Source organism: Mustela erminea, chromosome 18 (genome assembly GCF_009829155.1).
Source record: "Mustela erminea isolate mMusErm1 chromosome 18, mMusErm1.Pri, whole genome shotgun sequence".
Taxonomy (NCBI): domain Eukaryota; kingdom Metazoa; phylum Chordata; class Mammalia; order Carnivora; family Mustelidae; genus Mustela; species Mustela erminea.
Window position 1 is genome coordinate 10,847,481 of NC_045631.1, and position 24,697 is coordinate 10,872,177.

The 24,697-nt window shown below is 49.5% G+C and overlaps 1 protein-coding gene across 1 annotated transcript; it reads right to left on the reverse strand.

Moving 5' to 3' along the window:
• Positions 1 to 1,244: 1,244 nt before the first annotated feature.
• Positions 1,245 to 24,408, reverse strand: LOC116577349 (transient receptor potential cation channel subfamily V member 3-like). Its single transcript, XM_032320395.1, is given in 13 exon segments — positions 1,245 to 1,876; positions 1,878 to 1,955; positions 3,788 to 3,861; positions 5,693 to 5,794; positions 6,396 to 6,554; positions 7,471 to 7,647; positions 9,748 to 10,028; positions 11,666 to 11,806; positions 16,274 to 16,450; positions 17,229 to 17,383; positions 18,149 to 18,235; positions 18,384 to 18,488; positions 24,290 to 24,408. Coding segments are annotated over 13 exon segments (1,902 nt in total). The 3' UTR covers positions 1,245 to 1,629.
• Positions 24,409 to 24,697: the final 289 nt, after the last annotated feature.

Here is a 24,697-nt window from a genome sequence, read left to right on the forward strand (position 1 = left end):
ACGTAGGACTTTAATCGTTGAACAAACGAACCCTTAATAGCTGCTGCACCATTAGGATGTCCTGATCCAACATCGAGGTCGTAAACCCTATTGTTGATATGGACTCTTAAATAGGATTGCGCTGTTATCCCTAGGGTAACTTGTTCCGTTGATCAAGTTATTGGATCAATGAATGATAGAACGCTTCGACTGGTTTGTCTGTGATTAAATCACTCGGAGGTTGATTTATTCTCCGAGGTCACCCCAACCTAAATTGCTAGCCCAGTAATAAAATTTGTTAGACCTGGTTGGTGTGTTAATAAATTATTGTGGGCTAGTTAATTGAAGCTCCATAGGGTCTTCTCGTCTTATTGGTGTATTCCCGCCTCTTCACGGGAAGGTCAATTTCACTGATTGGAAGTAAGAGACAGTTAAACCCTCGTGTGGCCATTCATACAAGTCCCTATTTAGAGAACAAATGATTATGCTACCTTTGCACGGTCAGGATACCGCGGCCGTTAAACTAGTGTCACTGGGCAGGCAGTGCCTCCAATACTAGATATGCTGGAGGTGATGTTTTTGGTAAACAGGCGGGGTTTGAGTTTGCCGAGTTCCTTTTACTTCTTTTAATCTTTCCTTATTGCATGCCTGTGTTGGACTAACAATTGGTTTGATAAGTGTGTTTATTAGTGGTTTGTCTTTATCTTGTTGTTAACTATCAGTGAGTATTCGTTGACTGTTATAAGCTTATGCAAGGAGAAATGTTTCTTGTTACTCATACTAGCATTATTGCTTCTATTGTTAAATAGATTAGCCCAGTAGTGTGTTAGGAGTTGTGTGCGATTATAGGGATTAAGATGGTTGTATTGTTGAGCTTGAACGCTTTCTTAATTGGTGGCTGCTCTTAGGCCTACTATGGTTTTGTTTAATTTTACTCTCTAAGCAAGGTTGTATCCTTATTCTAAAAAGCTGTACCTTTTTAGACTATATTTTAAATTTACATTACAATTTGAAGTTTATTAGGTAAATTTAAAGGCGCCCCTTATTAGGTAAATTTAAAGTTGAACTGAGATTCTGTTCTGGGCAACCAGCTATCACCAGGCTCGTTAGGCTTTTCACCTCTACCTACTAAATCTTCTCACTATTTTGCGACATAGATGAGTTTATCCCTGTGGATTGTTCATAGGTAGCTCGTCTGGTTTCGGGGGGTTTAGCTTAAGGTCTCTTTGCTGAATTATTCTAGCTAGCTACACTGTTGTGTCATGAATAAAACAGTAACATTCATGAAGTAGTCTTCCAACATTTGAGAACAATTATTCAAGTCAGCGAGTAAGTAGTTCGCATCACTGACAAGCAAGGGAAGTTCTCATAAGGCTGTGCTATTTCACTTCCATCTTACTCCTTAAAGAAAACATCAGCCGATATTGACATATCTGTCACTTGCAACCATAAATGGGCAGCAGATACACGAGTCCAAGAAAAATCAACAAATGCTTCTGGCTATGTGGAATTTAAATAAAGGCCATTATATAGTTGATTATTTGTAAATATCCTTTGGGCGATAAACTTGTTAAAGACTTACCAGCACACCACAGCCTGGGGGTGAGATCATTCCTTCCCAGGGCCCAACAAGCCCGGGTGTTTCAAGGTCTAGACTCTTAAAGCCTGGCCACAAGCAATGGGAGACAGTAGTGTTTGGGAGGGAGAGAAGCAGGCTTCTCTCCCAACCTGCTTCCCGATTGGAAAAATGGACATTCTCTGAGGACTCCCCATCTCCCCAGCACAGACGCCTGTGTGTCTGTGACGCTCACGAGCCTCCCAGCGCACCTTCTGGATCATGACGCTGTACATGCCCATGGACTGAAATCCCCGCGTGTAGTAGAGCATGTTTGCCCAGCACGAGGCAGGCGAGGTACTCTTTGTAGGCAAACAAGTACAAGAAGACAGACAGTATCACAAGCACAGCTTGGACAAAACTGTTCAGGAGACACAGGAGACAAGGGCTTTACTTACTTCTCAGCATCCAGGGAGACAGTCCAACCCCAATCTCCCTTTCACCCCGAAGTGGCACCCTGAAGGGTAACGCAGAAGAGAAGGTAAGGTTGTCCCAGACCCTCTCGACTCGAACATCCAGCCTTGCGGATGGCATCAGCAGACTGTGTCAGAGCCAACAGCAGGTGGACTGCAGCTGGCAGGGACTTTTTAAAAATACAGATCCTGAGGACTCAAAGAGATTCTGGTTCAGAAGCCCATATATCTTAACTGACACATGTGATTTCTGATGCCCACATAGATCAGGGTACCGCTGGAGTAGACTAAGGGAGGTAAGTGAGTGATTGCATTTTTAACAAAAATGATGAAAGCTAACAACGTCTATGCTTAAAAGCCAATCATAACAAAAGTCTTTTAACAACTACAATATGTGCTAAATGATAGCTCTGTTGAACATATTGGTTGCAAAACAATATGAATGTACTTAACACCATTGAACTGTATGCTTAAAATGGTTAAGATGGCAACTTTTAGGTTATATACATTTTAAAGTACAACATATAACAAACACACAGGACCAGCATCAACTCCTAAACACCACTACATCATCAGTGATGCAGACATGTAGATAAAAAGCTCCATTGCTTAGAACATCAGACGGTCTCCATGATTATAAAATATCCAATGAGTTAAAGTTAGGACACAGGCAACCTTGCTTTTCATGTGCAGTGAAAAGCAAATGATTGGGCAATCGATGCATTCTAAACTGAAGTGAGGAAGCACGATGTATCCCTCCTTAACAAAACGCCTAAGAAGCTGAAAAGCAGGGCAATGCATTGGTCCCTTTTGTCTGTACTAAAGCCAGTGGCTGGATAAACAAACGCTTCACTGGAATTCTCGTATTTTCTCAAAGGTGGAAGACTCCCATGAGGGAGATATCATGGGGTCCATCTACTCACTGCAGTATCTGGGCACCCCACTTGCCCACGGGATGAAGAATTCCATGTATGCCTCTAGAAGGCAGGTGCATACATAATAAACACCTCGGTATTTGGAAGCACTGGGCCAAGATTTAAGGTCCTATAGACCCAGCCTCCCTAATACTCTGAGGCAGGACTTTGGTGGGATCTGCAGAGCCGAAGAGCCCAACGTACTTCGTTCCACACTGCAAGTCCTAGTTCCTTTGCATGGCAGCAATGTTGAATCAGCCTCTGTTCCTTGAGAGACAGGCGTCCAATAAGCCTCTGATGTCAGCTCGTGACCTCATTCAGAGAGGCTGCTGAGCTGGGCTTCCTGGCCCCATGGTAACCACCCCTGCTCTAGCATAAGGTGAAGATGACGGGGTCACTGGGGCTGGCTCAGACACCACCGAGGCTTGGTGTGAACTTGAGTAACTCATTTCCCTGCTCTGGCCTTTGGCTTTTGTGCCTATGGATGAGACTTGATGATTTCTCTAGTGCTTTCCAGCCCCGATCTGCCAGAGTTCAAGATGGCAACCTCTAGACCCCACAAAATTAGGAGGATCTGGCCCAGACTATCTCTTCCTAAAGAAGTAAACCACTACTAAGCCTCTTCCTGCCTTCTCTGCCACACCTGCCAGGGTGGAGACAGTCATCACTGCAACCTGATGGTGGGCACTGTGCTAGGCTCTTCTGGTCCTCTCCATGGGTGTCCATGGGCTTCTCTCACACGAGACTATGGCCAAATGACTGGGACATGGTGACATGGGAGTGTGGTTCCAGAGGACACAGCAGCCACCATACAGGACTTCGGCCCTGACTATGCAGTGGTGACTAAATGGGGCAGACCTACTTACAAGACAAAGTGAAACCAGGCATCAGAGAGAATGGACTGCAGATCTGAGGGTCTCAGCAGGAAGATCGCGATGCCCTGAGGCCAAAAAGGAAAGAAAAGCTGCACCCCTGCATGCCTCTCACTGGAGGATCTGAGGAAGGCAGTGTTTCCTCAGGACTGAGACTCGGTGAGGGGGAAGGCATGAAGGCCAAGCTAGAGCCCAGGTGAGAAATACAGAAGGGGACCTATGCCCAGGAGCAGAGGCATCCCAGGGTAGGAGTGTGTACCCCCAAATCCTCTCACATCTCTCACTCCCCCCACCTTATCCTCACCCAGACCCTGCAAAGCAGCACAGTCACACAATTCCCTGCCATTGCCCAGACACAGCCTAGCTTCTAAAGCCCAAAACAAGAAACAACAGGTGTTGGTGAGGATGCGGGAAAAAAGGAACCCTCTTGCACTGTTGGTGGGAGTGCAGACTGGGGCAGCCACTGTGGAAGACAGTGTGCAGTTTCCTCCTAAAGTTAAAAACAGAAATATCATCCAGTAATCGCACTACTGCGTATCTACCCAAACAATACAAAAACACAAAATCAAAAAGATACATGCATCCTCATATTTATGGCAGCATTATTTATAATAGCCAAACTATGGAAGCAGCCCAAGTGTCCCCTGATAGATGAACAAATAAGGAAGATGGGACATATATACAATGTAATATTACTCAGCCATAAAAAAGAATGAAATTTTGCCATTTTCAATGACATGGGTGGGGCTAGAGAGCATTATGCTAAGTGATAGAAGTTAGAGAAAAACAAATGCCATATGATTTCACTTACATGTGAAATTTAAGAAAAGAAACAAATGAGCAAAGTGAAAAAATAGAGACAGGGGCACCTGGCTGGCTCAGTTGGTAGAGCATGTGACACTTGATCTCGGGGTTGTGAGTTCGAGCCCCACGTTGGGTGTAGAGCTTACTTTAAAAAAAAAGAAAACAGAAAGACAAAGCAAGAAACAGACTCTTAACTATGGAGAACAAACTGATGGTGGCCAGAGGGGAGGAGGGTAGGGTCTGGGGGAAACTAGGTAAAGGGCATTATGAGTACACTTGTGGTGAGTACTGAGTCTTGTACAGAACTGCTGAATCACTATATTGTACAAAGGAAACTAATATAACACTGTAAGTTAACTACACCAGAATTAAAACTAAAAATTGTAATTAAAAGACAAAAAAAGATATGGATTAGCTCTCCTGCCTCTGAGCCCTTTAATGCTGTTCCCCCTGCCCACTTGGTAATGACCTTCTCTCCAGTGCCCTCGTGCCAAATCCTGGCCTTGCAGACTAAATACCATCTCTGCTTTCATGCTTTCCCTCCCTGTCCTCTCCCCAGATAAAAGTCATCTCTCTTCCTCTGAGTGCTGGTCTGAACCCCACACAGGGCCCTTTACACCATCCATTTTAGGATCCAGATGTTTGTGCCTATCTGAAATCCCCCACAAGACTGTGAGTTTAAAGAGCACCAACTCCCTCTCTCCCTCTCACCTCCCCCAGGGCTCCACGTATAGCAGGTGTTCAAAATATACCTGTCATTCCTTGGTTGGGTGGTTGGCAAGGGACTGACTGATAAACCCAGAGGAAGGGCTGGGTCAGGGAGAGAAGTGACCGAATGTGTTGCTGGAGGGACAGGAGGACGGGTCACTGAGTGGCTGGGAGGGTAGATGGCTGATAGAGGCATAGAGGGGTGGATAGATAAAGTAGGTGGGACAGGCCTGCCTAAGAAACTAATTTCGGATCTGCAAAATCTAAAGCTTAGAAAGGAAGTACTCCCAGAACCTCCCCTCCCCATAGTCAGGCAGAGGAGGGTGCATCAAACCAGGCCTGTGGTCACTCTGCCTTGCCTTGCAAGGGGCTTAGTGGGCCACTCACCTCTTTCACAGAAATACACATGGCCCAGATGAGCACGAACATCCTTCCTAACAGCTGCAGCCACCCCATCTTGTGCGTCAGGGCCAAGGGGTGAGGGAGGGCCTGGGAAGGAATGGATGGGAGCAAGACGGGGACTGAGGAAGGCCCCTCTGGCTGTAGGTTCACGCTCACGTGCCAAGACCACTAGTTGAGTTGGAGGCCAACGTGAAGCCCAAGCTCGGTACAATGGGAGAGAAGGAACGGCAGCTGTGTGCCCCTGTCCCCACCCACAGTGGGACCCAGAACTCAACAGTCCAATCCATGCTAACGACCCCTCACATCTCATGGCATTTGTTCATTCCAGAACCCATTCATATCCACATACTTAGAGGACACTCAAAGCTAAACCTCTGCCCCGTGTCATGAATGTAAAATTGAGACCCAGAGTGGGGGAGTCCCCCCTCCCATTTCTGTGACCCTCATGGCAGAAACACCCAATGAGCTCTAGATTTAGGTGGAGCCTGGGTCTTCCAACCTTCCAGATTTCCCCACAATTGCTGAGGACCAGAGACGTATTCAATTCCCTGGAAGCCGTGAAGGATAACAACTGGGGAACGCCGTGCAAATGTCATTCTGGGCCTCAGTTTCCTCATGTGCACATGGGACTCTGCAAGCTCTTGGAGCTCTGACCACTTCACCCGCCTCCCTCCCGGGGCCCACGTACCTCCTCTTCCCGGGGGCGGTAATAGGAGACTAGAGTCAGGGTGATGTTGTAGAAGAAATAAAAGCAGAATGACAAGAAGAACATGTACTTGGCAAACTTCTTCCACTTCATATGCAGCAGTGTGTGCAAGGGCTCCAGGGTCAGTATCTCATGCCGGTTCTGGGGGTAGAACACCACCCCCACTTTCAAAGGGCCCTCGTTCCAAAAGGGAGCTCTGAGTCAGTACCAGCCCTGGCAGAAGGGGCCAATCATTCTGTCCCATGAGCTGGTTTGGCTGGAAATGGGAGAGTCATTTCTGGCTCCTGTAGCTCCTTCCCAGTGCCCCCAGGCAGCTCCCAAACCCCACAGGAGCTGGGCTTCCAGTGGGAGGACCCACTGCTCAGTGGGGAGCAAGAGCCGCAAGAGGGAAGGGCCATGACTGGAACCAACTTGGCCCCTTCACTGTGTAACCTTAGGAAAACCCCCAATACTCCCAGGGCCTCGATTTCCTCATCTATAAAACTGAAATCAACTAAACTGTCCTACCAACCAGTAGGCTGTGAGGGTTCAGGGAGACCACAGACAAGCAGGCTCCAGTAAGCATGGCTCTTGGTAACACGGGGGTGATGATGGTCTAATCTGCTGCCTCAATTCCCTCCCCAAAACTGAAAACCTCTCACTTATGATTCTCTCACTTCCCCTCCAGCTTCAGTGATCTTCGCCCCAGCCCTTGCCTCCTCCAGGAAGGCCTCCCTGATTGCTGCAGCTGTGCCTTCTCTGTGGGTAGGGGAGATTATAGAACCATCAGGGAAGAGAAAGAGAAACAAGATGGAGAAGATCAACAGGAATCATCCCACATGCCATCTCACACTGCCCAGGATTCTGGGGCCAGGAGACAGCCACCACAGAAGTTTATAACGCAAGTTAGCTAGGAACAAGTAAACACAGCACCGGCCCTAGCCCTGCTCTTTCTGTGTTGACTCTCCCCACCGAGGTAAAGAACTGGAGGACTACAGACATGTCCAGCTAGTGCCATAGGTCTTCCCATTTGGCCTGAGGCCCAGCCCCTCATCCCCAGCCCCCCTGAGAGACCCACATCAAGGTTGGTGTTGTAGACGATGATTTCCAGCACCGAGTTGTCTGTCGTAGTGTCCACGTTGGTGAGGTCGTAAAGTGAGGACGACACAGGCCCATATGCCCAGTCCGTGAACTTCCTGGACAGACTCCTGAGTGGCTTTTCCTTGATCTCACGACTGAGGATATACTTCAAGATCTGGGGACAGAAAGAGGAAAAGCCATTGAACAGGGCTGGGAAGATGTTCCCACCTGGATGGATTGAGCCCCCCTCTGCACCTGCCACCGTAAGCCCCCAGCTCGGCTTCTACTGCAGAACCCGTGTGAACCTCACTGCTCTGCCTAGTTCACCAGGGACGGAGAATACAAGGGACAAAAGGTGCAGAGGCCCTTTGTAGGGTGCAGAAAGCTGCACAGTAATATCATAAAACCTTGTACCAGTTGGGGACCCCATTCAGTGAAGCATCTGAGAACTGACAATTTTCAGAAATAATTTCTATTTGACCTGGATGGGAGAAGAAACTAGAAGTTTTTCCAGCTTCCCTAGCCTGGTCAAGACCATTCCAGCTGAGGCTCACTGTGGGCCGTACAAGATGCCGGCCTGGCAGAGAGGCCTGAGAAATCCACTCTTCAGGTGACCCTCAAACTCTGGTGCACAGTAGAGTCACTTAGGGACACTCGACAATCCCACAGCACTGACTAATTCAGTCCAAAGCTCTGTAGGTGGGACCCAGATATCTATGTTTTGTAAAGCTCCATGGGCAGTTCCAAAGTGCAGGCAAGGTGGAGAGCCACTGCTCTCCAGTTCACTCCTTTCCAAAACTGGGGCCGGAGCTTCCTGGGGCACCAAACCAAGACCCAGGAAGAGAGTTCTGTTGGGGAGAACAGTGTCAGAGCCCTAGTTTCACACCACCCAGTGGGGTTCCCATCTCATCTCATATGGGAGCCTTGTCCTCACAGTCCAGGCAGAGAGCCTCCAGACACAGAGCCAGTCTCCCCATCCTGGGCCCCAGCCTCAAAGAGCCCCAAGGAACAGAGTCTGTGTCTAAGCATCTCTGCACCTTACACTCCCAGCATAGTGGCCAACTTGGGCAGCATCCAGAAAGGTTTTCCAAAGAACACTGAATGAAGAAGAGAGAGGGCCAGGAATGGGGGTGTCCCATTCCTGGGAGACTGGCCACCGGGGAGCACATTATCCCCCAGAGAGTCAAAAGGTCACGGGGCCACGCTCCAAGCACCATAGCACATGCCACAGCAGCTATCAGGAAGCTCTGCTTGCAACCCTCATCTGACTCTCTTCAAAGCCCCCCACAAACCGTGTTCCTGGGGGAGGGTAGGAGACAGTAGGGAGGGTGGGAAGGCACACAATTTCTCCTTTGTCAAAGCCAATCTCCAACCCTTCCTTCCCCCACAAGAGAAAGAAAAGGTCCCTTGTGGGCCCCAGCCCTGACCACTGACACTGGGCCCAAGGCCCTCAAGGCCCCCGCCTCCCCTGTCAGCTGCCCTGAGGCGGACACAGCTGTGATTGTTCAATAGCCCCCTGCACCCACCCAGTCCTCTCACAGCGTCCCAGGAGCCTCAGTCCACTCCTAGGACTTGGACACATGGAGGCTGAAGAGCAAGCTACGCCGGGCCTTACCCTCGGGCCCACCTGAGTCCTGACCTTGATCTCAGACCCAGCTGTGACTCCAGGCACCCACAGCGATGGGAGCCCGCCTCAACCCAAGTCTTCACCAAGGTTAAGCCTTGAGCTCCTCAGCCACTCCACACAGGGCACAAAGGGCCCCAACCACCAGACTTCCTGCTGGGGACCTTGCTCAGAGTTTCAACATGACAGACAGAGAGAGGTCTCTCCAGACTTAGGCAGCTCACTGGCTCTGGAGGCAGAGCTGGCATTCTGGAGCTCCTAGCCTCCTGAGAGAGGCTGAAGGCCCTGAGGGTCTTCAGACATAGCTTTGGCTTGTGTGCCTGCCTCACCACACAGGAATCCTCAACCACAAAGCCTGTGAGGTCCCACATCACCACAGCCTTCAAGTTTCCCCACTCTGACCCCAGATGGGAGTCCCAGAGCAGGGCACAGAAATACAGAGTGTCAGGGACTGAAGTCCAGAGGGGCTCCCATATGCCATATTTCTGTGTGGTCACTCAGAACAAACCCACCCCAGGTCACAAATATACTTCCTAGACTTCAGGCTGACCTTTCCCAGGCCACGGTACAATCTGTGGGGTCCCCAGAAAGGCCAAAGCACTGGCCAGGAGCCTCCCTGCCCTCCTTCCTGCCCCCCACCCTGGGCCCTACCTCGGCCTTGCCCATCTTGGCAGCCAGCTGCAGTGGCGTGAGCCCGTCCTTGTTGTGCATGGTCTCCAGCTCCCACGTCCCGCTCCTCAGCAGGATCATGTCGTACATGCGCTTCACAAAGTCGTTCTGTGTCTTGAAGTCCTCAGCCACTGTCACCAATGCGTGTAGGATGTTGTTTCCCCGTGAGTCCTGCGAGGTGATGTCAGTCTGCTCATTCTCCATCAGCAGCTGCACAATCTCAGGCTGGTTGGTACACGCCGCCAGAGCCAGTGGGGTCTCGCCTGGGGCAGTAGGGAGCACTGGACCTCAGTTTTCTCCTAGACCTGCCCGGTTTCCGCAAGCCCTAGGACTGAGGCCCACGTCCTCAGTAGGACTGACACCCGGGCCTCCCTGTAATTCCCCCTACCTTCTGCCTTGTACGGGAAGAGTGGGGAGACCAAAGCTGGATCACTGCCATTATCCTCTAACTGATCTCCCTACTTCCATCCCAGGCCTCCATCACTATCCCCAGCATAGCAGCCAAACTGATCCTAGTGACACAAAAGACTCACCTCTCCCAGAATAAAAGCCTGGGATCCAGCAAAAGCCCACAGGCCCTGCATGTTCAGACATCACTTCCTCTCCTACCCCCCACTCACTCCTCTCCGGCCACAGTGGCCTTCTTCCTTTTCCTAGAACATGCCAAGGCATTTTTCCTACCTCAGGGCCTTTACACAGGCTGTTCCCCTCGCTTGTAGTACTGTTTCTCAGCATCTGCCTTGGGCATCTCCACACTTCTACCAAGTCTTCACTCAAACATCACCTTTTTAATGAGTCACCCTAACTGCACTATTTAAAAATTGAAATCCACTTCCCTGCCCTGGAACTCCTGACCCCCTTTCCCTGCCTTGTTTTTTATATTTTCATAGCACTTATCATTTTCTAAGATATTACATAGTGTTATTTATTATGTTTATTATTGATCATTTTCCTCCAGTCTAGAACGTAAGTTCCATGAGGATGGGAATCTTTGTTTCATTCACCGATACATTTCAAACACCTAGAACGGTGCCAGGTGTGTATAGTAAGTGATCAATAAACGTTTTTTAAGAAAAGAGAAGGCAGGTGACTCATACATGGTCACACAGCAAACCTGGGATGGAACTAGGACCGGACAGGAGGTCTCCAACTGTTTCCCTTTCAATCTCCCTTCTGTTCCCTCTCTTCATCCCACCTGGCAGACATTTCCCAACACTGGTTCCAACAGGGTCTAATGTTGGACAATGGACTGTACAAGACCCTGTCCTCATGGCTGCTCAGACCCAGCTAGTCCTACAGATAAATACCAAACAAACAAACAAAAAAACACCCAGAAGAGAAAACAGGTCAGTGGTTGCAGCCAAGGGCTGGAGTGGGTAAAGGGGTTGACAAATTTGTGGGGGCAAAGTTTCTGGTGTGCTGGGACTATTTATACCCTGCCCTCATGGTGGTGGTTAGTCAACTGTATACATTTGTGGGGCTGAACAGAACTATCCATTAAAACGGGTGAATTTTACTATATCTAAATTATGCATTACAATCTTTTTTTTCTACCCAGAGTATCCTAAACCTAATTCCTTTTGAACGCCCTAATTTGTCAGTCAGGGAATCTTCCTCTCTGACTCTTGACTGCGTGTTTGCAGTCCTGGAAAGCATTGGGCGCAAGGGCAGAGGCAAAGCTGAGTCTGCTCGCGTGGGTGCCCACTCGCGCCCCCTCCCCCAGTTCAGAGGGCTCTATCCCAGCGGCCTCCCCGGGCACTGTCCCTCTGGGCCTGGGGCGGGTCCACTTGTGCACATGCCGAGCGGGCAGAAACCCGCAGTGGGGGCTCCAGGCCAGCCCACCAGCACCTACGGGGACGGGGGTGGGTCGGGAAGGCCGGAAGGGGCGGGCAGCACCCACCAAAGTAGAAGCCCTCGTGTAGGTACTTGGGGTTGAAGAAGACCCCCCTGGCGTGAGTGTTGACGTCGGCGCCCGCCGCGATGAGCAGCGCGGTGATGTCTCCCTGCCGCCGCTCGATGGCGATGTTCAGCGCCGTCTGCCCTGCGAACGGAGTGGGGAGGGAGGAAGGGGGCGCTCAGCGGCTGGGCCCTGGGGGACAGACCCTCCCTGGCCCCCGAACTCCCCGCCGAGCGACAGCAAAATACTAGCTGCCTCCCTGCTCCATGCTCCAGTGAGACTTCAGTGCTACCATACTGGGAGTCGCAAGGGCTGGGGGACCTGGGGCGGGGCGGGGCGGGTGGGGGGCAATCGAGACTGCATAAGCCAGGTTAGAACTTTATCCTAAGTGCTGTGGGAAGTCACAAGTCATTGAAGCAGGCAAGGGACACGACCAGAGTTTTGAGTTTTGCACATGTGTATTTTCGGATCACTCTAGATGCAAAATTGGAGGATGCATTAGAAGGAGCCCAGACTTGGCAGGAACCGCCACTTCAGTGGAGAAAGACGTGATGAAGACCAGAGACCCATGGGAGAACGTGTCCTCAGAATGGCCTGTGGGGGCTGGGAAAGAAGGAATGACTGGCCTAGGAGCTGGGAGAGTGGTGCCACAATGACCGAGGAACAGAACAGGAGAAAGCAGCGGGAAGGGGCTGGAGGGACATTAACCCAGATGGTGGAGTCTGTGGACTCCCCGGATGGAAGGCTCTGAAAGGCTGGGGGAGGGGATAGGTCTAGGAATGTCCCACCAGAAACAGCATTTTCCAAAGAGCTGCCACCATTCCATATACAAAAATAAATTCCTGGTGGGTTAAAGAAGTAGGCGTTTAAAAAAACCAAAAATTCATTGATAACTGATCTTTTCATAAGGAAGAACTTCTTAAGCAAAACCCAAAAGTGCAGAAACAACCACAAAGAAAAAACTAACATGTCGGCTCACAAAGAAAAAAATTTAAGATTTCCGTAATTCAGAAGACATCGTAAAGAAAGTTAAAAGGCAAGTGATAGGGTGGGGAAAATATCTGAGACATAAATAGACAGTAGGTTTTGTAAAGTTCCTAATATATTAAGACCACTTACAAATCAACAGACAACTTAAAAGAAAACTGAGAAAAAATTAACAAACACCTCACAGAGAAGAAAATACACATGGCCAAAAAAGAAAGTGAAACGTGATTGGAATCACTGATAATTGAGAAAATGAAGGTAGAATCTAGCAAGTTAACACTTTTCTACTTTTCACTGACTAGACTGGCAAAACAAAACAAAAAACAAAGCAGAACCAAACAAAAAAAATAATTTCCAGTATTAGTGAAAGGTGAGAGAATGAGGGAATGAATACTTGGTATTTCGAGAAGAATAAACTAGTATCTTTTAGAAGCAAATCTGACAATTATCATTACAAATTTTAATGTGCATGCCTTTGAACACAGAAAATCCAATTCAAAATTTTCCTAAAATGTGTGCACTGAGCATGGGGTCATAGGCAAGAATATGTACTGTGATATTTTCATAGTGAAAATTGAAGAAAATATATATTTTATATATATATATATATATATATATATATATATATATATATATATATATATATATATATCTCAACAGGGGAATACAGAAATTAGCCACAGGATAGCCACACTCAGACTAGGCAGGAAAAAAGGAGGCAGACTCGCATATTCTGGGATAAGAAAGTGTCTAAGGCATAGAGTTTAAAAAAAAAATGCAAGGTTTAAAACAATACAAACAGTATACTATTGTTCTATGTTAAATAGATACATGAATAAACAAACATGTTTCTATGTTCACATTTACACATGTGTAAAAAGCCTAGGAAAGTCCTCAAGGTGTACACCACATAATTATTTCTAGAGAGGAGACTGGAAGAACGGGCAAAGGGGTTTGTTTTAACTTAATTAAATACTTGAATTTTTTTATGTTCTAAGGGTATTTATTTATTTTTAAATTTTAAAAAATATTTTATTTATTTATTTATTTAGAGTGTGTGCAGGGAGAGGGGCAGAGGGACAGAGAGACTCTCCAGCAGACTCCCTGCTGAGCAAAGAGCCCAATGTGGGACTTGATCTCATGACCCTGAGGTCAAGACCTGAGCAGATGTCAGTTGCTTAACTGACTGAGCCACCTAGGAGCACCTTAATGGGTTTTTAAAATCTGGAAATGTAGGTCCTTCAGGTCTGGAAAATATTTTTGTATAACTCCTTTGACCATGGACTCCCTTCCATTTTCTCTATTCTGTATTTCTTCTGTTGGGCTTCCTATGTAGATCTTTTGCTATCCTTATTTTTTTTAATGTTCTCTTTTGCATACCTTTATTTATTTATTTATTTATTTATTTATTTGTATGTTTGTTTATTTATTTCCTTTCTCAAAGGTTTCCTTGACTCTATCTTCCAAACCCTCCTGTTGGCTACTTTATTTGTGCTGCCATATTTTCTTTCTTTTTATTTAAATGTTTTACAATGAAACTCTACTCATGTATTATTTATGTGATTAAAAACAATTATGTTGAATGGATATATTGATGGATATAAAATCACTCATTATATTAATCTCAAATGCATGTTTAAAATTTTTAATAATAATTTTTAGTTGAGGGCGCCTGGGTGGCTCAGTGGGTTAAGCCAATGCCTTCGGCTCAGGTCATGATCTCAGGGTCCTGGGATCAAGGCCCGCATCGGGCTCTCTGCTCAGCAGGGAGCCTGCTTCCCTCTCTCTCTCTGCCTGCCTCTCCATCTACTTGTGATTTCTCTCTGTCAAATAAATAAATAAAATCTTTAAAAAATAATAATAATAATTTTTAGTTGAATACATTGCTTTAAAAAAGGCAAATTTCTGAAGGCCTTTAACAAAATGTTAAAAATAATATTTTAAAAGTTGCTTTTAGATCCTCTTAGCAGCATAGGAAGGAAATATTAGCCCCTGACAGATGGAGGAATGAGACTCAGAAAGGCAAAGTAACGTGCCCAAAGTGAGGAAAAATGACTCCCACTCCCCATGGTGTTGTAGCCCCTCAGCCGCCAGTGGCGGGGAGCACCCACCCAGACACTGGACGGAAGGTATGAGCAGATACCATCAGAGGGAAGAATGCGGAGTTGGCTTCTGAGAAGTCAGAAATAAATGGCTCCTCCCACCATGCAGAGAGAGTGCTCACAGCCCCCAACAAGGCCACCAGCAAAAGACAAAGTCATGAAAGAAGGAAGTGATAAGGGAAGGCTAAGAAAGAAAAAAGGAATTGCAGCCAGGACAGCAACGCCTTAATAGTAACCTTCATTTATTCACTCATTTAAAAACCATTTATTAAGGACCTCTTATATGAGACCCCAAGGGGCCCAGGGAATTCACTATGGGCAAGACAGACTCCATCCCTGGCCTCAAGGGATTTCTAGAACATGCTTCTAGAAAGAGGTGTAAATGTCTATATACTGACAAGAAGAAAGAAGGGGACTGAAAGGGACTGAAAGGGGGAAGAATCAAGACAGGCAAGCTTGAGGCACTGACCTAAAACTCTTTGGCTAAGGACTAGTATCAGCTCCCTAGTGACAGGCTGAGAACATTATACACAGCTCATCTAGTTTCTCTCTTTCCTTTGGCTACCAGGGAGCTCAGCGTGCAGTTCAGCACTCAGCTGTACCCATCTTCCCTGGATTCCCTCTCTTCCAAGGAACAGTGTTAGTTTTCACAATCCTTTACTTTTTCTTGAATGTAGCAAAAATGCTTGTGAACGTCTGGAGTATAAATAAATAAGTATTTAAAAATGACTTTTTCCCATGAGAAAAGTTGAGGACCCAAGATAGACCATCCCCTGCAAAGAGCAATGTTCAGCACCCCTTGGCATGTCAGCAAGATAGCATCTGGTCATTCCTGAGCTCATCATGTTTGCACCTTATTAGACATGAACAGGGTGTTTACTGAGTCCAAAAACTCCAGTGAGGGCATACCTTACTGATTGTTCACAACAGATTTGCTGGGCAGGGAAACATTATCCCAGATTTGGTCTTCTGCCCCTTTCTAGTCCACTTACCAGAGAAGCCACAAAATTGAGACCCAAATGAGTGATAATGATGATGGTGAGACTGACAGGTGTGTGGGCCTCGCCCAGCTATCCGACAGCATCTCTGGCCGGCTTCCCATTGCCCTGATAGGCCAAACTCGTTCCCATCTCGGGCTTCAGCCCTTGCCCTGCTCCCAGTCTTCCCCATCATGCCAGCCTCAGGTCAAATGTTCCCTCCCTGCGGACCCACTCTAAAGCTGCCCATACCCAGTCACTTTAGATCATCTTCCTAGCGTTTTCCATATAAAATCACTTTATTTAAAGCAGTGCCCTGCATCTGTCTTGTTCGTCACTGCACCCCAGTGCTGAAAACAAGGCCTGCCTGGCCTGTGGTTGGCACTCGAATCGCTCTACAGAACCAAGGATGGAGGCGGGGAGGGCCTGCTATGTGGTACTGAAGCACGCTTCGTGCTTTGGGTCCACAGGGACAGTGGGGGGCTCCGCATGGCTTGGTTCCCACCCCACCCATGTCCACATGGCACCTCTCACAAGTATCATACCTTTGTAGGCCTCCTCTGTGTATGCAGCGTTGATGAACCTGTCCAGGATGTCATTCTCCTCTGCGAAAGCCAGCAGGATCCGCACAATCTCCTTGGTGTTAGGGTTGATGTTTAACAAGGCCTTCATCAGGCAGGTCTTCCCTGTGTCAGAGGCCGTCAGCTTGTGCATGAGGAAGTCTGCAGGCAGGGTCATGGGGTGAGCCGCGGGAGGGGCCCCGGCTGCCCCTAGGCCTCCCAGCCCTGAGCGGGGGGGCCAGGATGTGGGGGCTGCAGTCTCCGATCTTGAGACACCCATGCTGTGCCCTCCACTGGCCTCCTGGAGCCTGTGCTACCTGCTCCCCTCCTCCCTCTCCAACTCTTCCCCCCGTGAGGCCCCCGAAAGCCTTATGTGAGGCCTTCTGCTCTTTGCCTTCTGCACCTGCTACTTGGAGGGGGAAATCTCACCCACTGCATGTCTTCCCACTGTCCACCTCTGCTGACGCCCGAAATCTCCAGCCTGCCACCTCCTGGCAGCCTGCAAATAAAGCTTATCACCTCCCTCTAACAAGCTACTCCCCAGTCCCCCAGACAAAGTGGGCCCCACCAGCCAGCAAGTTGCCAAAGGCACTACCTGGGAATGCTCCCTTTCTCTCACTCCCTTTGTCTTTGGCTCCAGACCAGTGCCCCTGCTGAGGAGCTGGTCACCTTCCCCTGGGTCTGCTGCTGTGATCCCAGCATTGCCTGAATAGTGCCCTTCTCCAGTTTTACACCCGCCCTCCATGCAGTAGCCAGACATGACCTTCGCCTGTCTAAGCCCTTCTGTGGCTCCCCATTGCCCTCAGAGTCAGGTTCAAAGTCCCCAGCCCAACCTTCTGGGCTCCTCACATGCCCCCCTCATGGGTTGTTGTGGGGAAAGGTGGACAGCAGGAGGCAAGCCCCCAGCCCCACACTCTCTCTGCTAGAGCCAGGCACTGACCAGCCACGTCCAGGCCACGACGCCGTTTGCAAAGTTCCTGCAGCTCCCCCAGCAGCTCCAGCAGCTCCTCCACGCAGCCCTCTGACACGGCTGCAAAGATGCGCTGCTTCAGCCGCTTCTTCCTCCGCCTCTGCTCTTCCTTGGCCAGGTTTGCACTGAGGCCAGAAAGTATCTCCAGTTCACCACATGGGTGCCACCAACCTACTCTCCCCCTCCTCCTGCCAGGGCCGCTGCGCCTGCACAGAGCTGCACCACAGCCAGGTCCATGGCCCCAGACACCACAGCCGCAGCTCCACAGCCAGTCACCAGGCCCCAGACGTCTTCCATCAGCACCCCGGGGCCCTGGCATCCGTGTTGCCCCCTGCAGGCTTCCCTCTGAATCCAAATGCAATCACAGTTTTTCAAACTATATATTTGGGTACACATAGCAAAGATGACTAGAAAGGACAAATAATAGTGATTATCTTAAAAAATATGAGATGAAAGGAAGGAAAATCCCACTTTCATCTTTGGCAGTGTTTGAATTCTTAAACTCTGTCTCTCCCTGCCCCCACACTCCAAAGAGATAGCCATGGCAATGCGTATTTTTTTGTTTGTATGTGTTCTTGCAAAATGCACATGGTGTTTCATGGTTTGGGTGCATGTATTTTTAATTCACTTGTATGGGATTGTGTTACAGTTCTCGCTCTGCAGCAGACTGTTGTCTGAATATTTCATAGTGAATGGGTAAACTTCTTAGAGTTTATGAAATGTAATTCTCCCCCCCACAAAAGAAAATTCCTACATGCCACAGCCATGGGCCCAGACATTTGTCCCTGCCCCAGGAATGGAGGCTGCTTTCTCTTCCCTGGGTTGTGATGCCCGTGCCTCTGTCACCCACCTGGTGGACACAGAGGGTGGAAGGGAATGGCCAGGCTTACCTGGGGCTGTTGGGATTGGACGGGGTCTCTGTCACATCGTCCTGAGGAGACTGTGGTGAGTCCATGTCATCACAGTTCCCAGAGAGGCTGTGGGGGAGAGGGGAAGGAAGAGAGAGAGACAAGTTTAAAAGAGAGAGACAACCAGGCCTGGCCATTAGGCCCCGGGTGAGTCACTGCCCGTACTGGAGTGGAGTGCTGGACTGGAGTAGGGGCAGGCATGGGGGCCAGTACTCACCATTGCCGGATGTTGGAGTCCATAGGCTTGGAGAAGACCGGGGGAGAAGTCTTGGAGACAGTGGGGTTGGGATCGAACCCTTCTATCTCCAGGAAGAAGTGTGCACTATGGGGACACCCAAACAAGGCCATTAGAGCGGGACAGGGACTGTCCACCCACATGCCCTCCACCCTGAGAGTGACCTGCCACACAGCACACTCACTCTTGGCTGGCTCCACACTAGGCTCCATCCCTCATGGCTTCGCTCAAGCTGCGCAGCTGCCCTCTCAAATGGGTACCATCCCAATTATCCACGCTTGACATGTGGGCATGTGGAGGCTCTGAGGTGAAGCTACTTGCCCAAGCTCACACAGCAAGCAGGTGGCAGAGCTTGGATTCGAAGCTGGGTCTGGGTGACTCTTGTCACTAAAAATACCAGGAGATGAACCCAAGGGTCTCTGTTGGGGTGGCCTAGCATCTGAGGGGGACTTTCCTGTCTGCAGCTTCCTCCAGGTGCGAGGACTCACCAGAGATGGGGGACATGATAACAAGAGCTACAATTCCCCGTCATCTCCCGCAATAGCCCCTCTGGCCTCAGGTCTGAAGAAGAGCCCTTCCAGGAGGCAGTCCTTCGATGCTGACATCAACAAAGGCCTTTCCTGGCTGCCAGGGCATATTCGACCCCCTTTGATCATCTCTTATACAGTTGTGTCAGCACAGAAAACAGACCTAGAGCTAAGAGAGCACGTAAAAGTTCAGGGGACAAGACTAAGAATCCTCGTCAAGAAGGAAAACTCAGGAGACCACTTTGGACAGTGGACATGAGAAGTAGAGGGCAAGTGAAGGGCACACTTTCTCCCAGGCCTGGAAGAGAGTTGTGGGCCCAGGGCCTGTGACATGACTAAGCCCCAGGGAAGGGGACAGACTCACTGGCCGCTCAGAGGCGAGACACACATCCAAGATATGACTCCTGAGCCAGACACCCACAAACAGAGACATTCATGCTCACAGAACCCACAATCACACACTCAGGGACAAGCCCTCCCATGACAACCAGGATGATGAGCACCAGGACAAGGCCTGGTTGCTGTGATACCCACCACCCCGTGGCTGCTGCCATGTACATGCTGGCCCTGTGACCTGGCCTGGGAGAGTGGCCTCCTGACCAGCTGCTCTTTCTCCTAAGTGCCTTTGCTGCTGCCTATTTCCTTCCCATGCCCAGGAGGATCGACATGCCCCCTCCCTTTCTCGTAAGACCACAGAAGAGCTCCCAAAGTACAGTTCCAGCCATGTCAAGTTCAGAAGGTAGCAGGGAAAGGATTGTGGCCCCATTCTATAAATGAGGGAACTAAGGCCCAGAATGGAGCAGCAGATCACCATGTATATCCTTTTACCCCAAGGATAGAAGCCACGTTGGTCAGAGAACTGACTCGTGATTCCAGGCTCACAGTTTATACCATTATCCATGCTGCTCTCCTCTCGGTGCTCTGGACCTTCTTCCAGCCAAACTGGTTCTAGGGATTAGCTGAAAGTGGACACTGCCCAACATAGCCACTTCCCCGGATGGGCAGGCATGAGCGAGTCCTGGGTATTCCAGAGTCTTCTAGGGTCTTCTGGGACTTTCCCAGGCAAGACCCGGGGCTCCCTCTCCTGTCCTCCAGAAACAGACGAGACTGGAAGGCTCAGAACCAGTCCAGAACTGGGGCATAATTGGGGTGGGGAGGCGGCACTGACTGGCACATTAGCCCTCACCCTCCTGTCTTCCGCCCATCAAGAGGAACTTTCTGATCTGAACTAAAATCAAATCCTTCTTCCAAAAGAGAAGTACACCCCTGACTAGCAGCCCAAAACCTGGGTTCTAGTCTGGCTTTGCCTCTGCCTCTGCCTCCTGTGTGACCTGAGGATGGCGAGTGGTTGGGCCACATGATCTGGACTCTGCAGCCAGGACTGCTATAAATCATCCACAAATGGACTGTGTAACTAAAGTGGGCATCAGAGGTCATCCAGTTGGATCACCACTCCCAGCATCCCTGAAGTGCCCCAGAAATGCCACCCTAAAGCTATTCTTACTTGTCTAGTCTCCTTGGTATACATCTACTCAACAAATATTTATTGAGCACTTACTGTATGCCCAACACTGTTCTAGGAGATGGGGATTAGATGGTGCACAAATGAGCAAAAATCCATTTGAAGAGTTATTGTTCTGGTGAACTGGTCAGAACTGGTCCCAAGGATTGGACCAGGGACCAGGGCGTAGCACAATGAGGTCATTGCTTTCCCTGCTCCAGACAACACACCGACCTTCAACTATAATAAGATCCTCAAGGGAGGAAATACACTTGCAGTGTCCTTAATTCTCCAGAACCCAATACTTGTTCCGACACTTGGAAGACTTAACTGAACAGGGGAGTAGAAAATGGATAGATAATGTTAAGAGGAAGGGAAAATGGCTCATCAGATAGATGGACAGATAAGTTGGATGGATGAATAAGATGGTTAGAAGGCTGGATGGATGCATGAACGGCTGAGGAATGAGTAGTTGGGTGGGCAGATTGGCAGATAGATACAGAGGTGGGTGGAATGAACCAATAGACAGACAAACCAGTATAAACCTCAGGTGACTCCTACTGGGCTCTCTGTTGCCCAAAGCTCTCATCTTTTTCTCAGTCTTTCCCAAGAAGTTGAGGAAGGGTCCTTTGCCTTTCCTCCAACTCCTCTCCTTCTCAAAGTCTCCTCCCAGAGTCCATAGGGGGCACCCAGGGTGGACCAAAAACCAAATCATGGCAGCATCTATCTATTCCAGGCCTGGAAACCAAAGGGACAGAGGGAGTGGAGGAAATGTATCCTCATCTTACCATGAAGTGTCCTCATTTGTGCTGAGGGACTGTGCTGAGCCCCCAGGACACTTACTCATCAGTTCACCCACTCTGTCTCTCTTGCACCGACCCACCTACTTAACTCAAAAACTACTAATATGCTCCATGTAGTAAATGTAGGAAATGGGAAGGAAGAGATGACCCTTCCAGGAATCTTGTCCTCCGAGACAAGGGAAAATCCCCAGAAGCGGGGAGAGCAGGTAGAAGAAAAGCTTCTACAGCAGAAGGTGAGGACTATGTCAGAGGAAGTCTTCAGTGGCTAGGAAGGAGAGTGGTGAAAGTCAGACTGGAAAGATCCCTGACCGTGAGCAAGGACCCAATTCCTGGGACAAGGAGCTGTAGACCATGACAGTCCATCCCACACACGCCCTAATTGCCACTGCACATACCACATCTCACCTGTCACGGTGACAGATGGTGATGTCTTGGCCATGTGACAGCCTGGCTTCTAACCCGCAGCATATGCCGTTTGTTTATTCCTACCTTTGATCCAGACCAAAGGACACCTCACGAGTGTTGTTAACTCAGGTGAGCACATAGCTCTCCATCATCTCTCCTTCATTTCTGTCCCTTTGAAGACGGTGAACTATCCCTGAGCATCCCCGGGGCTGGGAAGGAGGCTGTGTGACCAGCTACTTTGTACCCAAAATTGTCCAAGTGCTCTTATCTCCAAAAGGCAGCTTCTCCATAACCTTCATCAGCCCATGTCTACCTCAGGGCATTTGCCTTGCTCAGGATTCAGGAAAGAGGCCACAGAGGCAGCTGCTCATGAGGAATAGCATGATGGCTCAGGAAAAGCTCCGAGTCCAAAAATCTCTCCCTACTTAGATTACTTGGTATCTTCAGTCCCACCATTACTACAGATTTCCTTACTGGTCAGACTGGCCTTCTTTATTTACATTGAATTTTTTCTTTTCTTTTTCTTTCCTATCTAAGCTGAGTCCTATACTCAGTTTTGAGGGAGATGCTCAAACCTTCAGGGAGAAGTAGGCACTTGAGGGTCCACAAGGAGCCCTTGGGTAGAAGGTGCTACTGCTTCATGAGATGGAGTTCACATCTCACACCCAGGCCATTGGCTGTGTGAGGTAGAGCTGAGTATGAGGCTAAGTTCATGAAAAGGGATAGTCTCAGAAAAGGCAGCTTGACTGTGGGAAGATCCTGGGATTTTCCTGAAGCCGTGTTCACCATCTTTCCCTGAGGTCCAAACCTCCCCTAGGAATGGGAGAAGGCAGGGAAAGGGAAAGAGAGGCAGGAGGGTGGTACTTCATGGCTTGGATCTGGAATCTCTGCCCTTACCTAGACAACTAAGGCTGCCCCCATAGCCCCAGGTCTGCCCAGTTTTCTCTCCTGCGCTCCAGGATGGAGCCTCCACCTGAATGTTCCTCGGGCACTTCTCAGACAACATTCACACCTGAACCTGGCTTGTCTCTCCTCATCTTGCTCCTCCTCTGATGTGCTCATGTCAGAGATGGCCCCATCAACCCTCCCATCAAATGAAGGGGATGTCTCTTGTTTTCCCTTGTCCCTCCCTTCTCATTGATCCTGCAGACCCCATGATCCTGATAAATTTCTGACCTGACCCCCTCTTCCCCATCCCTGGTCACCCAGGTTCAGACCTTACCAGCTGTCACTCAAGCTTCCCAAGAGCCTCCTTGTCATCTTCTTGCTCCCAGTCTCCCCTCTAATCCATCATCCACATAGATCACCCAGACTATCCTTTCCAAAATGCAAATGTCACCATGCCCTCTATCTCACATAAAATCCCTCTGTGGCTCCTGACTGCCCTCAGGTTTGTCCGAACTCTTTAACCAACCCCCAAGACCCAGCCCCCATGGGACTCATGTTCTCCAAGATTCTACCACCCATCCAGCACTTCAGTTACACATTTCCTCACTGGTCCCTGCCCCAAGCCTCCATCTGGGGATGCTGTTGCCCTTCCTCTCCACCTGCCATTACCCACGTTAAACCAACTCATCCAGGAAGTGCCCTGAGAAAGTCCACAGTCTCCTCAGATCCCTTCTCAGAAGTTGGGACACATCTCACATTCTTCTGGGTGCCCTTCTCACCAGACTGTGAGTAGGGATGGGTATTCTTTCTCTCTGTGTCTCAACCTCCCCATCCTGGGCCCTGGTGCACAGAAAACTTCAGTAATTATTACTCAAAAACAACAGACAGAAGGGAAATCACCATTCTCACCTCTGGCCCAAGCAGGGGCTGGGGCTGGGGCCAGAGGAGGCAGGGCAAAGAAGCTAAATCACATCCGGGGCCCACCAAGGTCCAGTGAAGACACAGCTTGTGGTGAGGAGGGGCATTTGGGCTGAAAGGGGTTGGGCAACTGCCACGGAAGCAGCTCAGGCGCCAGAGATGACCCTGGAGAAACACTCCCGCGCTTTTCTTCCTCCACATCCCCAGCTGGGAAGTAGTCGTACCCATCCCAGTCCTAGTCAGTTCCCAGGGGCCCCTTGGAGTGACAATAACAATGACCGTGATGAAGATGGAGCTCCAAGTAACAAAAACACCATCAGCACGTGTGTGCAGGATGCCAACTGCCTGCCGACAACCCCAGCAAACCATCACCCTATGAGGAGATGCCTTTGCTTCTTGCCCGTTACACAGGTGGTGTTTAAGAGCTTGAACACCCTGGATGGGAAATGGATGGGATAGGAAGGCAGTTGGCGTATGTGAAGAAAGCATTCATTTGGGGATCTGGGTTGCCTGGAATGTCCGTGCCTCTTTCTACTCCTTGTCTCAAGGATGGCTCCAGGGATCCCTTGCCTCCCCGAGAAGCCCTCCTGAATATTACTGCCTCAGCACCTCTGATCCCTTCAAGGAGGCCTCCCTGATTATTCCCATTGTACTGGCTTCCCTAGCTCAGTCCCTGAATATGTAGGGCTGTTTCCCCACCCTCCCCCCATTTATACCTAGCCGGATATCAGGTCACCCCAGATGAGACAGAGTCTTGTGTCAACCCCAGGCAAGGGCTGCCTGAGGATGGGCATCAGAATCCCTCTTGTGCCCTCACAACACAGTGCCGAAGCCTGCCCGTCCTACCTCTTCTTGGTGGGGGTGATCTCTGCTGGCCTCTTCTCCTGCAGGACGGCAGGGTTCCCACTGGGGACAGCAGCTCTTCTGCCCATGAGGGGCACCATCTCCTTGGGGTGGGCATTCATGGCTGGAGCAAAATCATAGCACAGGTGCTTAGGTTGAGTGGGTATGGGGGAGCTTTAGGGGGCTTCAGACGCCCACGTGGCACCGGGTGGTCCCTACTCATACCCACAGGACAAGGAGCTCACTCTCTACCCTCCAAGCCTGCCAACTTCCCTGCAATTCCTCCTGTTCCCTGCTCCAGCACCTCTGCCCTTTGCATCCTAGGAGAGCCCAACAGAGTTTCCAGGCAGAGACAACCATGCCCTTAGCTTCTCTCAAGACATCATCTCCACTCACAATCTTCAGGCAGAC